The sequence below is a fragment of the Lytechinus variegatus genome, chromosome 4, assembly GCF_018143015.1.
Source record: "Lytechinus variegatus isolate NC3 chromosome 4, Lvar_3.0, whole genome shotgun sequence".
Classification (NCBI taxonomy): Eukaryota; Metazoa; Echinodermata; class Echinoidea; order Temnopleuroida; family Toxopneustidae; genus Lytechinus; species Lytechinus variegatus.
The window spans coordinates 8,210,776-8,223,751 of NC_054743.1; the positions used below are offsets into that span (position 1 = coordinate 8,210,776).

At 34.2% G+C, this 12,976-nt stretch overlaps 1 protein-coding gene and 1 long non-coding RNA gene across 3 annotated transcripts in view; one reads left to right on the plus strand and one right to left on the minus strand.

The window, feature by feature from the left end:
- The first annotated feature begins 1,656 nt into the window (after window positions 1–1,656).
- The window catches only part of LOC121413298, a 12,945-nt gene continuing 1,625 nt past the window's right edge, over window positions 1,657–12,976 (plus strand). Inside the window, exons 1-2 of the long non-coding RNA XR_005969725.1 lie at window positions 1,657–2,562; window positions 12,284–12,288. This is a non-coding gene — a long non-coding RNA (uncharacterized LOC121413298). The remainder of the gene's footprint in view (window positions 2,563–12,283; window positions 12,289–12,976) is intronic.
- LOC121413297 (cilia- and flagella-associated protein 298-like) overlaps window positions 8,643–12,976 on the minus strand; it is a 15,916-nt gene continuing 11,582 nt past the window's right edge. For both annotated transcript variants that reach the window (XM_041606072.1, XM_041606071.1), the window contains exons 5-8: window positions 12,729–12,887; window positions 11,865–11,996; window positions 10,231–10,326; window positions 8,643–9,909 (exon numbers count right to left, since the gene is read on the minus strand). In XM_041606072.1, the coding sequence (XP_041462006.1) occupies window positions 9,799–9,909; window positions 10,231–10,326; window positions 11,865–11,996; window positions 12,729–12,887 (498 nt within the window). In that variant the 3' untranslated portion in view covers window positions 8,643–9,798. The remainder of the gene's footprint in view (window positions 9,910–10,230; window positions 10,327–11,864; window positions 11,997–12,728; window positions 12,888–12,976) is intronic.

Below are 12,976 nucleotides of genomic sequence, written 5' to 3' on the forward strand. Positions count from 1 at the left end.
AAGGAACACTAGACTAGACTAAACACTAAACAATTTCTATGGTATTGAACACTTAACAACTTGCTTAAATCGGGCGCTGGCGGAGGTAACGCCCAAGCGCTGCAAGCCATCTCGATAAGGAAGTCTCGACCACCCCCGTGCGCGAGGACTCGGGGAGCTCATCCCAATAACGGGGAAATGCATTGATTGCCGAACCATGCATCCGCTGAGTCCGCGCACGGAGGTGGACGAACCTCACCTCACCAGTTCGGCGAGTATTTACCGAAATGGCACGCCCAACAGTAGTACATTCAATTAAACGGAACAATGACTTAACAACATAAGAGATAAGGCAATATTTACGGCGAGAATGTAGACATTGCCAATTTAAGAGCTGTAGTCGGTCATCATAGCACATTTGTTGGCGCCTTTGTTTTAATGCAATTCTGGTAGCTCGACGCTGTATTGATTCAATTTTATTTATCAAAAGTTGTGTGTGCAGATGCCACACTGGCTGACCGTATTCTAGTATTGGAACTACGAGGGATTTATAAATAGAAAATATTGTGTGGGGTGCTAGTGATTTGGTAACCGAAAAAACAAAGCCTAGCATTCGATTTGCTTTACGATAGATATATTCGACGTGGTTGTGCCACGTCAACTTGTTATTCAAAACGACACCTAGATATTTGAATTCCGACACTGGTTCGATTATAGTATCGTTAAGGGTATAAGTGGGAATACCAGGATTCCTAGCGCAAGTAATGCGCATTACCTTTGTCTTTTTTTCGTTTATTCGCATTTTATTAATTGCACACCATTCAATGACTTTGTCCAGATCATGTTGGAGAATTTGAATATCGTGGTTATTCGAGATGGGTCTATATATAAGTGTATCATCTGCGAAGAGTACAATTGGTGATATAGTTTGAGTGAGGATGTCGTCAATAAATAGATTAAATAGGGTCGGTCCCAGCACACTTCCTTGTGGGACACCTGATAAAACAGGGAACCAAGATGATACTGCACCTCTATGAATGACCCTTTGCTCCCTATTGCATAAGAAAGACCTTATCCATTGCCATAATGATCCTGAAATGAAATACCTTGAATTTAGCTTTTGTAGTAAAACATCATGAGGCATAAGGTCAAAGGCCTTTTGGAAATCGAGAAATATCGCATCAATCTTTGGGGGGGATGGTACATCAAGGATACATAACCAATGGTTTGTGATATTTAGCAGTTGGGTGACGCACGATTTACCTTTAACAAAGTCAAAATACATGGATATCTGTATTATTTTGTTATTAAAGAAGAACTAAACCTATATGATAATGCACACACACACTATGTTTAGTATTGAAAATAAACTTACATACACCTTTACATGTAATCCTGATATCTTTATCTTTCTTGATAAATGTGAAATTTGTTATTTGATATTACTTTTCTGCCCAATATTTTGAGATAAAATTTGTTTTCATTTGGTCATATACTTGGATTCAATATAAAATCTTGGGAGCATTTCATGAAAGGACTTGTCAGACATGTTATCCGACAACTACCGTTTTATCCAACTGTTACTATGTTGACAGTGACTCTCGGCCAATCATCATCAAGGAAAGTTGTCAGACCTGACAAATTGTCAGACGGAAATGTTGGCGGAAGGCCCTCCGGAAGGCCCTCCAGTATGCATTATATTTCATATTTATATTGTACTAAAGACCATACAGTGTACAATATAGTCAAGTATTCTACCTTTGTACTTCATCTTTAATATTATTTACCAAGTAGAAAAAGCATGTACTTGAACTTAAAACTCTAGGAAACTAGAATTACAACCTCTAAGTGTATTATCAGTTTCTTTTATTGATATAATCTGATCTCTTTATTGATTTAAGATACATTTAATTTGCATGTATTGATGTTGGTGTGATGAGCTAGATGTTCAGTGTATAAAGCACTAGTAATATGTATCATAATGATTATATTCTAAACTGTATATGTATGACCTCTGTCAAATAGACCTTTATGTTTTTATAATTTGAATAAATACTCCTGATACCTGAAAATAGTATTGGCATATAAGTTGCAGTTTATATGAGTGATATACTGTAATATCCATGGCCGTACTCAGATTCCTTTTGCTTGGTAGGCAGGACGCATCAACTTTTTCGAAAAAACTTGAAAGCGAGGGAGCATTTTGTAAAGTGATATTGGTGAATTTTGTGGAAATTTTCAGTAAGAAATGTAAGTTTTCAAAAATTTCTAGGGGGACAACTGCCCCCCCTTGCTGCATATAGCCATGGTAATATCAATAGTTTTGTTTTTTAGTATTTAGGGTATGTGAGTCTAAGCTTAGAAGGTAGAATAAATTCTCAAAATGTCTTTATAACCAATTCAATACAATTCATTCAGTTTTGGGTTTGTTGGTTTCAATTTTGAACAGATATAGGCCTACTTGTTTTCATTCATATTTAATTTTTAGTTTGATATGTTTTATATTACACTGTATGATAATAATATTCACTGATGTCTAATAGAGACATAGTTGAATACATTGATCATTGTTAATACAACCTGGTGGGTGTTTCATAAAGCTGTTCGTAATTTGAGAGCATCATTTAATGGTTAATATCATTGACCACAAGAAAGGATCACCAGTCGTTCTTAAAGGTGTTCAACTTACAAACAGCTTTATGAAACACCCTCCAGGATTGAACTATTTCATTGATAGATTTTGCAGACAGATGATGGGTTTAAAAAACCATTATGGTACATAAGACTTGTATGACTGTAAATAATGGTCCTTACATTTTTCTGCCATGTTAATATTCTGAACCTTCAGGCTATTTCATTTCTATGCAAAGATCTTTACAGGAAATATCAATACCACCGATTGATTGATTCATTAGCGTAGTTTACCTGATAGTTAATATCATTGCCACTGATTCATTCATTAGTGTAGTTTGCCTGATAGAGATATGTGTATGCCTAGGTTTATAAAAAAATAATTTGGTTATATATGACTGAGGGTGACTTAAATAGTACCCCCCCCCCCCCAAAAAAAAAAAATAAATGAGAAAAAAAATGTATATATATATATATAAATGTATATAACGATGTGTTCACTCTTCATGCATCAAAATAGCCAAGCTGTTTATGCTGTTTCTTTTTATTCAATTTCATAAGAAGATGATTTATAATATCTGCCCTACTTCTACTAATAAAGGAGGAAGCAAGTAGAAAGAGTGCAATATCCTGTAAAAGATAAAAAAAAATGAAAAAAATGAAAGTTTGACCTACAGAAAAAAATCATTAAAAACTGATTTTTGGTTAATGGAAACCACTACTTCCTTTTGTCATATTGGTGCACAGCAGAAAACGCATATGTCGAAACATAAAACAATAATATTCCTTAAAAATCTTAGTACTCGCTCTTCACACTAAAATTTGTATATATTATATGTAGTTATAAATAAACTCCTCAAAAAAAGTTTGAAAATCTGACTTTGATCGATAATCCCTCCTTGGTTGTAGTGAATATCAATGTGTAATTAATAACAATGAATAGAGCAATTAATTTTCTTTAAAATGACACCCTACATGATATGATTATGGTTCACATGGAGGTGCAGTGCCTTGAAATGTGGGGGCAAGGTCAAAATTCAAAAGTTGCAAGTGGAGTTTCATGTTAGTGTATGGTATAGTGTTAAACCTAGGTTTGAATTTAATCATTTGATTAGTATTTGGAATTCAGAGCAGAGCAATTGTTGCCCGAGAAATGATTTGGAACCACTAGAAACAGGTCAATTTTTATGTCATCTCTTGTATATTGCTTGGCTACTGAGTATTCACATTTCTTTTGTAGATTATTCATTCTGAAACTGAAAGATCAAGGCAGTGCCAATTTGTATTAAAAGTAATTGTTCTTACATTTATTTGCTTTTAATACTCAGCGGTGATGGATATTGATTTATTTCATGCATATTGATATGTTGAGCTAGCAATTGTGATCTCTAGACCTGTATTACTATATATCTTCTATTAACTTTGTAAAAACACAATCCAAAAGGTTTGAATGTAGAATAATAATCAGAGAAAGCAAACTATGTGACTAGCCACCCCAAAACCAACAATAAATCACCCAAAATGAATATTGAGCTTGAAAGAGTACTTCCTAAGCCTCCGCAATTATGTATAGCTTGTCAAGAACTATCAACAATAACCCTCACAAGTACTTGATTGCAAAAGAAATTGAGCAAGAGATTTACCCCCCACCCCCCCCCCAAATATTGAGAAAACAAGGTTTGAAGTTTGGGGTCCACTCAAGGATGAGGTGTGCTCTCTGGTCAATCTCAGTGAAACTTCAAGCAGTCTCCCAAAATGGTTTCAAAGATGCTCTTGTATCTTTTTTTTTAATATTCATCTTTACAACTTCTAATTATGAAGAAGAAACATTTAAGATAAGCAAATATTCTTACTTTTGCCCTTTTGAGATTTAATCACTACTTAGGCTTTTTACAGAGAACCCTCCCTTGCGACTTAGTGTTGTTTTTTGGTGGCTGTTCGCATAAAAATTAACTTCTTTTTAATGCAAAAGAGATGGTTTTGAAAGAGGTGAAGGAAATGACAGAATGGGAGGGAGGGGGGGAGAGAGAGGAACAGAAAGGGGATGGTGTTTGTCTGTCATGAAATAAAATGAAATGGGAATTTAGCCCAAATGCAAGTTCTTTTGCACTATCAATAAGGAACTATGGACCATTTCGCAGCTAACCATAGGCAAGGATTTCAATGAAAATGTCAGAGCTGATACCTTTCATCAAATGCACCTAGATTGGTTTAATATACAAAAATTAATAATCTCACAAGTGATATGAAGTGAATTTATTAAATTTGTAAAAAAATTGTGGAAGATCTTTGATACAACATGTGGTGAGACCTAGATTGACTTAAGAAAATATGGAGAGGTAGATGTGACAAGGAGGGGTCGAGAAAGTCAAAGGATGAAAGGTAGAGTATTCTTTTTTGGAGATGAGTAGTCTTTGAAAGGATTATAAACCAGAAAATGTGAGAGGCTTGAGTAGTCGGAGAGATGAGAGTAGGTTGGCTTGAGTCAACGAGTAGAGTTGTATAGCACTAGAGACGACTTGGCATTTCAGGCAGGTTGACTTTCCCTGGGAGTATTAGGGATAAATGGGTACTCCCAAGCTGAATATAATACCTAGATAATGTTCAAAGAGTAAAATTCTAAAAATTTCATCAAAGTCTGATAATAATGAAGCTATGGAATTCTAATGTTTGGCTATATTTTGTGAAAATAGATAATGCATGACATAGATTTGTTTCATAAACATAATGATAAAAATTGATTTGCCATAATTTTCTGTTTCCTGGTTAAGTTTAAAGGGATACTCCAGGCTGAAGATATTTATATCTCAATAAATAAAGAAAATTCACAAAGCAAAATGCTGAAATTTCATCAAAATCGGATAACAAATATTTATCAAATTTTAAAGTTTTGCATTATTCCGTTAAAACAGTTCGAGGCATGTCTTTATGAATATCCATTAGATGGGCTGCTGATTTCATATCCCCACTTGTTCTTTTGTATTTCATTATATGAAATAAGGTTTATTTAATATTTTTATATCAAGAACAAAAACAATTGGATTGACAACTTATTAAGTGCAATAGTTATATATTGCTGCAACTTATTGCATCATAATGGAGACACACCATTTGCACATGTATCAAATAATGAAACATTTATGATTTCATGTATATGACAAAGAAAAGTGGGGATGTGACATCAGCCCACCTAATGAATATTCATGATGTCCAATTAACTTTTCACAACATATTGATAAACGTTAAAATAATAATTTTTTTATTTGTCATCCGATTTTGATGAAATTTTCAGTATTTGCTGTCAATTTCACTCTATTTATTTAGATATAAATATTTTCAGCCCGTACCATCCATTTAATGATTTTTTAAATTTGATTTTACCTTTTCTCTTCATATCACTCCACCCTGCTGTACGTCTTTAACAATGACCTTTACCCTACTGAATAGTACTGATGGTAACAAACATGTAACTACAGACAAAATATGTGAAAAGTACATGAATATTTAATAAGACACACTTAATAAACATTTGAGGCCATTATTCAGAACATATTTACAGTGCATCTTACATGTACATTAACAGTAGGACCGCATTCATAAACACGATGAAATAAATCTAACAATCAGAGCTTTACAGATATACATGTAAGACCAAGTCCAGTTTTATAGTGGGGTATTGGAATGATGTCAAATCATGACCAAAATGATAACAAGCTTTGCAGGCTCTTCTCACAACTGAATGCCATAGTTGACTTATAATGGTCAAAGCGAGCAAATACTTTGTCACTGCCTTCATAAAATAACCCAAGAGGTTAAAATTAATCAGAGATAATTAAGAAAGTGAATCTATTTTTATATTCTAATTGGAATTGAGTATCTACAAATCTTGAAATATTCAATTGTATTAAATTGGTTAGATAATGATGGTACAAAAAAATTAAACATCAAAGTCAATCACTTCTTTCACTGCTCCCCATAGCCTTTGAACATATTCCTGTCATCTGAAATTCTATTGGGACTGTTGATAATGTGGTGACAAGTTGTTGAAAATCACAAAAGGATATGAGGCCATGTTACCATGGCAACACAATTTCTGACACACACACACACAAAATGGATCTTGCACATCTTTACCTCAAGACCATTGTGTGTTCCACATTTCATGAAAATTAAAACTGACAAAGTAGTTTGATGCACAATATTTGCAATGGACTGCCCATACACTTATTCCTATATAGGGGAAAGCGGGGTAAGTTGTGACAGTTTTTGCTTTTTGCATGTTAGAATTGATATGATTAATAATCTTGTCGAAATAAGTACCTTGCCTTGAAATTTAATTCTTCTGAAATATTTTCCACCTATATATAACTTTCTATCCCCACACTGAAAGTCATCGTGACCTTTGAAAAAAACGATGTCAAATGGCTCAACTTGCCCCATATATGGGGTAAGTTTGAGCCACATTCTGGGGTAAGTTGAGCCACAAAAACTATGTACAAAATGTATGAGGGGAGAACCAGCATATCAATTTTTTGTTCAAAGTCTTTCACTTGCTAATTCTCTATAAATACTAACATCCTTTAAAAGGAAAAGAGCAGTCATGTAAATTTGCTAATTTCAGCCAGCATTTCAATCGATTTTTATGGTTTGTTTGTTTTTTAAGATACATTACCATAGGAATTACCATGGCTCAACTTGCCCCAGTCCGAACTTAGTGCGATAATTTTGTATCCACACATTTATTATGCATCCATCATATAAAAGACTATGACAAGAATGAAGATCCATACCTGGACTAATAATGTTGTTATCATGTCTTTATTATATTTAAAGACATGTGGGTTTATAAAGCACTTATCTATTTCACTCTTTTTTACTTTTTTGGCTGAAATTCATATTTTTCCCTCTAAAAAAATACTTTTTGTTTCAAAGTTGAAAACAATGTGGTGGGGTTAGGGGTTATGCTATGGGTCATCAATACATGACACCACCACAATGTCTGACTCATTCATTATTGGCCTGGGGCTGGTGGCTGAACTTGCCCCTGTGCTCAACTTACCCCGCCTTCCCCTACATATACACATATATATATATACGAACAGACATGTTTTTCACGACTGTTTCAGAAACAGATTTTGAATTCTCTTTTTTTTGTCACATCATGGGCACTGACGAAGAGTGTGACTTTACCTTTCATTTTTGAGAGCTATGCTCCTTTTAAAAGCTATATTTTATTTCTACGGCATTTACTATACCATTTATGATTATTTTATTCCATATGCCAAAGCAGACTATTTAAATTTTACTCAGGTACTTTTTACTGCTAAACTTCGACTGTTGGCGGTGAGGCCCTTTTCAGATTTTCCTGTTTTGGAGCCAGAGATTCGCCATTGTCATCTTGCAGTCATGGCAACGCGTCTTTAAATGCGTTTTTTTACAGTGCACTTCCTCCATCTTCAATGCATTGATTTCATTGAAAGGTGAGTTTCACAATCCGTATGCCCATGAACAGACGTGTTTTTCACGACTGTTTCAGAAACGGATTTTGAATTCTCTTTTTTTTGTCACATCATGGGCACTGACGAAGAGTGTGACTTTACCTTTCATTTTTGAGAGCTATGCTCCTTTTAAAATCTATGATTTTATTTCTACGGCATTTACTATACCATTTATGATTATTTTATTCCATATGCCGAAGCAGACTATTTATATTTTACTCAGGTACTTTTTACTGCTAAACTTCGACTGTTGGCGGTGAGGCCCTTTTCAGATTTTCCTGTTTTGGAGCCGGAGATTTGCCATTGTCATCTTGCAGTCATGGTAATGCGTCTCTAGATGCGTTTTTTTACAGTGCGCTTCTTCCATCTTCAGCGCATTGATTTCTTTGAAAGGTGAGTTTCACAATCCGTATGCCCATGAACAGACGTGTTTTTCACGACTGTTTCAGAAACGGATTTTGAATTCTCTTTTTTTTTTGTCACATCATGGGCACTGACGAAGAGTGTGACTTTACCTTTCATATTTGAGAGCTATGCTCCTTTTAAAAGCTATGATTTTATTTCTACTGCATTTACTATACCATTTATGATTATATATATATGTATATCACCTTTAACTTTGTAATACTGAGCAATACCATGTAATAAGGCTTGCTGATTATTACACAAACAGCAGAAGGGGTGGGGGGTATAAATTGAGCCCCCCTTGTATAAAATTAAGCTAATTTCGTTGTGATATTGTACAGCTTTCGGTGTGATCACTGACTTTAAAATAATTGCAAAAGGAATGTTGGGGTCACTTGACATTATTAAATGTTAAGCAATTCAGCAAAGAAAAAAAACCTGCTGCAATTGCATAGCTTTGTGTACAAATGGATATGATAACATTCAAAATAATCATTAATACAAATTCATATCAAATACATGATACCAAGATAGATCCTTGTCATTTGATTGGTTGTTTAATATTGATTATTTAGCCCATTTTACAATGACATCATTCATGCAAATTTGGATCCACGCAATTCTGTCCATTGCATGACTGCCGAGACCGCAAGCACTGCACATAAAACATTTTTGTTTGCAGTGAGTATGATACACAGACCAAATGTAATTACCTTCACTCTCATTTGAAAATTCATATTGCTAAATGACAAAGATTTATATTTGGTGTCATATAATGTTTATTCATTTGTGCAAAGGAAGATTACTTCATTCGAAGAGACAAGAAATATTTTGTCCATTGCACTCGTAGACATTCATTATTTGTATAGTAGTATAAACATTCTCTTCATGACAGACAATTTCTAGTACATCTCCAGAGATCATTGTATACATCACAAGACGGGCCCCAAGACTACTTTTGTTTTCATCTCATCAATGATCAGTTTCATGGGGAACATTAGATATTTTATCCGAACGACAGTTACTATAGTAACAATGCTTCTAAGCTGATCAAAATCAAGGAAAGTTTTACGGACAAAACTGTTGATGAAGCGTTCCCCTGGTCATCAATTAATAAACGTGTCCAAATACTTCCATGAGCTCTTGGTTCTACATTCACAATACCTCCAAAATGTATAGTTCCAAATTAATGGTCTGCAAAGTTATTGCTCTTAGTAAAGATCTGCCTTGAAAGGACATTGACATTCCAGATTGTTCAGGTCATGTGGGAGAGTTTGGGTCAATATCATCGAGGACCCCATTTGACGTTATTGATCCCTTGTAATTGACTTTTTAGCTGATTGGAATCTGCCCATGGTGAATTCAGGTAAGCATCTTCACTCTCTTCTTGCATTTTCTGTAAATAAAAACGAAATTCAAATAAATGTAATGAATTCCAAATAAAGTTGATTGCAGAATACAATGAGTAAACTCAGACATCTCTCTTTACATGTCATAGAGTTACATGTAAATAAGACATTCAACGACGAAAAAAATATATGCTGGTGGACAAGTCCCTTATTTTATAAATTCCTTTTGATAGCTTGAGCAAATCATAGAGTGAAATATACAAAATGTACTTCTATGTGAAATGAATCAAAATCAGAGGCAAAAGTTACAGAATTATGAAATTTCACCCTCCCCTTTCCCCCCTCGAATTAAGTCAAGTTATTTTTACCTTCCATTCTTCTTGTTTTTTGTATGCATGTAACATCATCTGTTTTCTCTCGTCTTCACTGAATACAGCTTCTCTTGCCGGTGCTCCTTGTCCTTTCTATGAATATTACAGAAATATAATACAAAGAATGAAAGTCAGAGCCAAACCTTTCAGGATGAAATCTAGCAAGCATCCATTCATTGTTTAATCTTTACAATTACGTGGATTCACAATACTGTGTACCAGGTCAAAATTCACAATGCTTTATGAGAAAAAGTCAACATCTGTTGCATACTATACATGCATGCCATATGATATGCTGTTTAATGTACCAGGAGCTGGGAGAGAAATTTGCCGCATATTTAGTTGCGAAATTTATATCACATATGGTTCTCATTTTTGAGGTATCACAGTCACATTACAGTGTGAATTGTCTGCACCGGCTTGCGATATCAATCACAAAGTTAAAAATGAAACAGACAAGTAGATTTCTTGTACACCCAATTTTTATGTTCCCATGGCAGGGAATACATCATGACAATATAATTTCCCATAAGAATATTGCAATATGGGAGAATAAAAAAGCATGATTTTTTCTAGGAATAGTCCAAAGCAGATCTAACCCCTTTTGCAACCAATATCTTTATACAGTGCGTCCCAGAAAAAACGAAACCGAGATTTAGCGATGATTTATCATTACTTCATCATTAATAAAATAGACAAATGACCTACCAATGTAAAGCTTAGAATCTCCTCTTTCATCTGATATTACTTAGATTATTCCTCATTCACGCATGAGTGAGCAAAAACAATTTGAAGAAAGGATACCAAAAACTAATTTGGCGGGGGGTATATCAATTTCAAAAAGAAAACCACATGCCTGAAAAGTTCAATATCTGCTCTTTTATTTGATACCTTAATCACAGAAAATGGTCAAGAAGTAAAAAAGTTATGCTCCCTCAAAACAATGCTTGTATTTCCATAATTTAATCAAATAAACGTGTTTTCACCGATTTTCCACAGAAGCTGTCGCACGGTTAACAAAAGACTTAATGCATGGTTGATCGTCAACAAAACGGAGTGTCGAGTGAGTTTGAACGCTAGCCTGTAAAGCCTCTTCATTTTATGAAATTATTGAAATTCAAGCCTTATTTGAAATAGCCAGAACTTTGTTATTTCTCGACAATTTTCTGTAATTGAGGTATCAAATTAAAGAGCAGATATTGAACTTTTTAAAAATGTGGTTTTCTTTTTGAAACCCAGATACAGCCCGCTAAGTGACTTTTTGGTATCCCCTCTTCAAATTGTTTTTGCTCACTCATGCGTAAATGAAAAACAATCTAAGTAATATCAGATGAAAGAAGAGATCCTAAGCTTTACATTGGTAGGTCATTTGTCTATTTTATTAATGATTAAGTTATGATAAATCATCGCTAAATCTCGGTTTCGTTTTTTCTGGGACGCACTGTATATGTAAGATGTTCTGTACAAGACATAAAATGAAACTAGAATATAATGCTTAAGTGGATAAGCTTGATATTTATCAGTCTCCTGTATCCACAAGCATAAGGATTAAACTGCAATTTGTAAAGTAGCTAGATATGGTTTTTTAAAAAATGTTATTATTTAATTACTAAAACAACTGCAATCCATACCTTTTGCAATTTAGCAATGATCTTTGTCTTTTCATTCTTTCCAATATAATCACAAAGTTTCTTCCCTCTGTGCATCTCTTTACCAGAAAACCAGAGTGATGTATTGTCTTCCTCAAGGACTGATAAAGATGCCTGAAAAAAAATAGTCAAACAATAAATAAATAACTTATAAATAGTCACAGTCATATCTTTTCTGCAAGAATATTATAGGCGTCTTTTCGATCTTACTTTTTCCTCATTTTCACCATAAACAAAACACTTGGAGTATGGAAAAATTGCGACACAGACTTCTCATGAGAATACAGCAATAGCCTTAAGAGGATTTCCTAATGGCCAAATTGTCTTGTCAATAATTAAATCTGAGGATCAATGAACGAAACATCTTGGGGGATTCCTGCTACATCTGTGACCAACTTGAGTGATGGTTTTGTTTATTTCAATTAGTTTGTAGATTTCACATTTCTGTTGTGATGCATGCCAGCTGAATGCAAAACATTCAATATACTGTAAGTACAACTCAAAGGCAGCTGGTTATATGATCAATATTCTTTTGATTACAGCTTTTAAACAAATGAATCAGCGCTATATAAATCCAATTATTATTATTATTATTATTAGTCCTCGGTCTTTGCTTTTGGATAGCTTGGTCTTCGCTTTGGCCTAAAGGCTAGGTGCGCTGACATTACTACAAAATATTGACCTTGGTATCAGCTATCTGGCTTTACACACAACACTGGAAAAGAATTTGTGGAATAGAAGTGATCTGTTGTTATGTGGACGACAGATAATACACAAAATGTTCTACTTCTCATAGATTTTACACACAGCAATCACATCAGATATTAAAAAAGGCATGATACAAACCTGAGTGCCATCCAGTTCTTCACTGCCTTCAAACTCCATTCTAATAGGATCATGAGGGGGTAATCCCATGGGGTAAACAATGGTAACTGCACCCCTTAACTGGTCTAAAGCATCCTTTATCATTGGTTGTGTTACACACACATTAGCAGATGCTTGATTCTATATTGTGAGAAAAGTAAAAAAAAAGATGTCATGAGAATACTTAAATCTGAAATTGTATAAAAACATTTTAATGATTGTTTACGCTT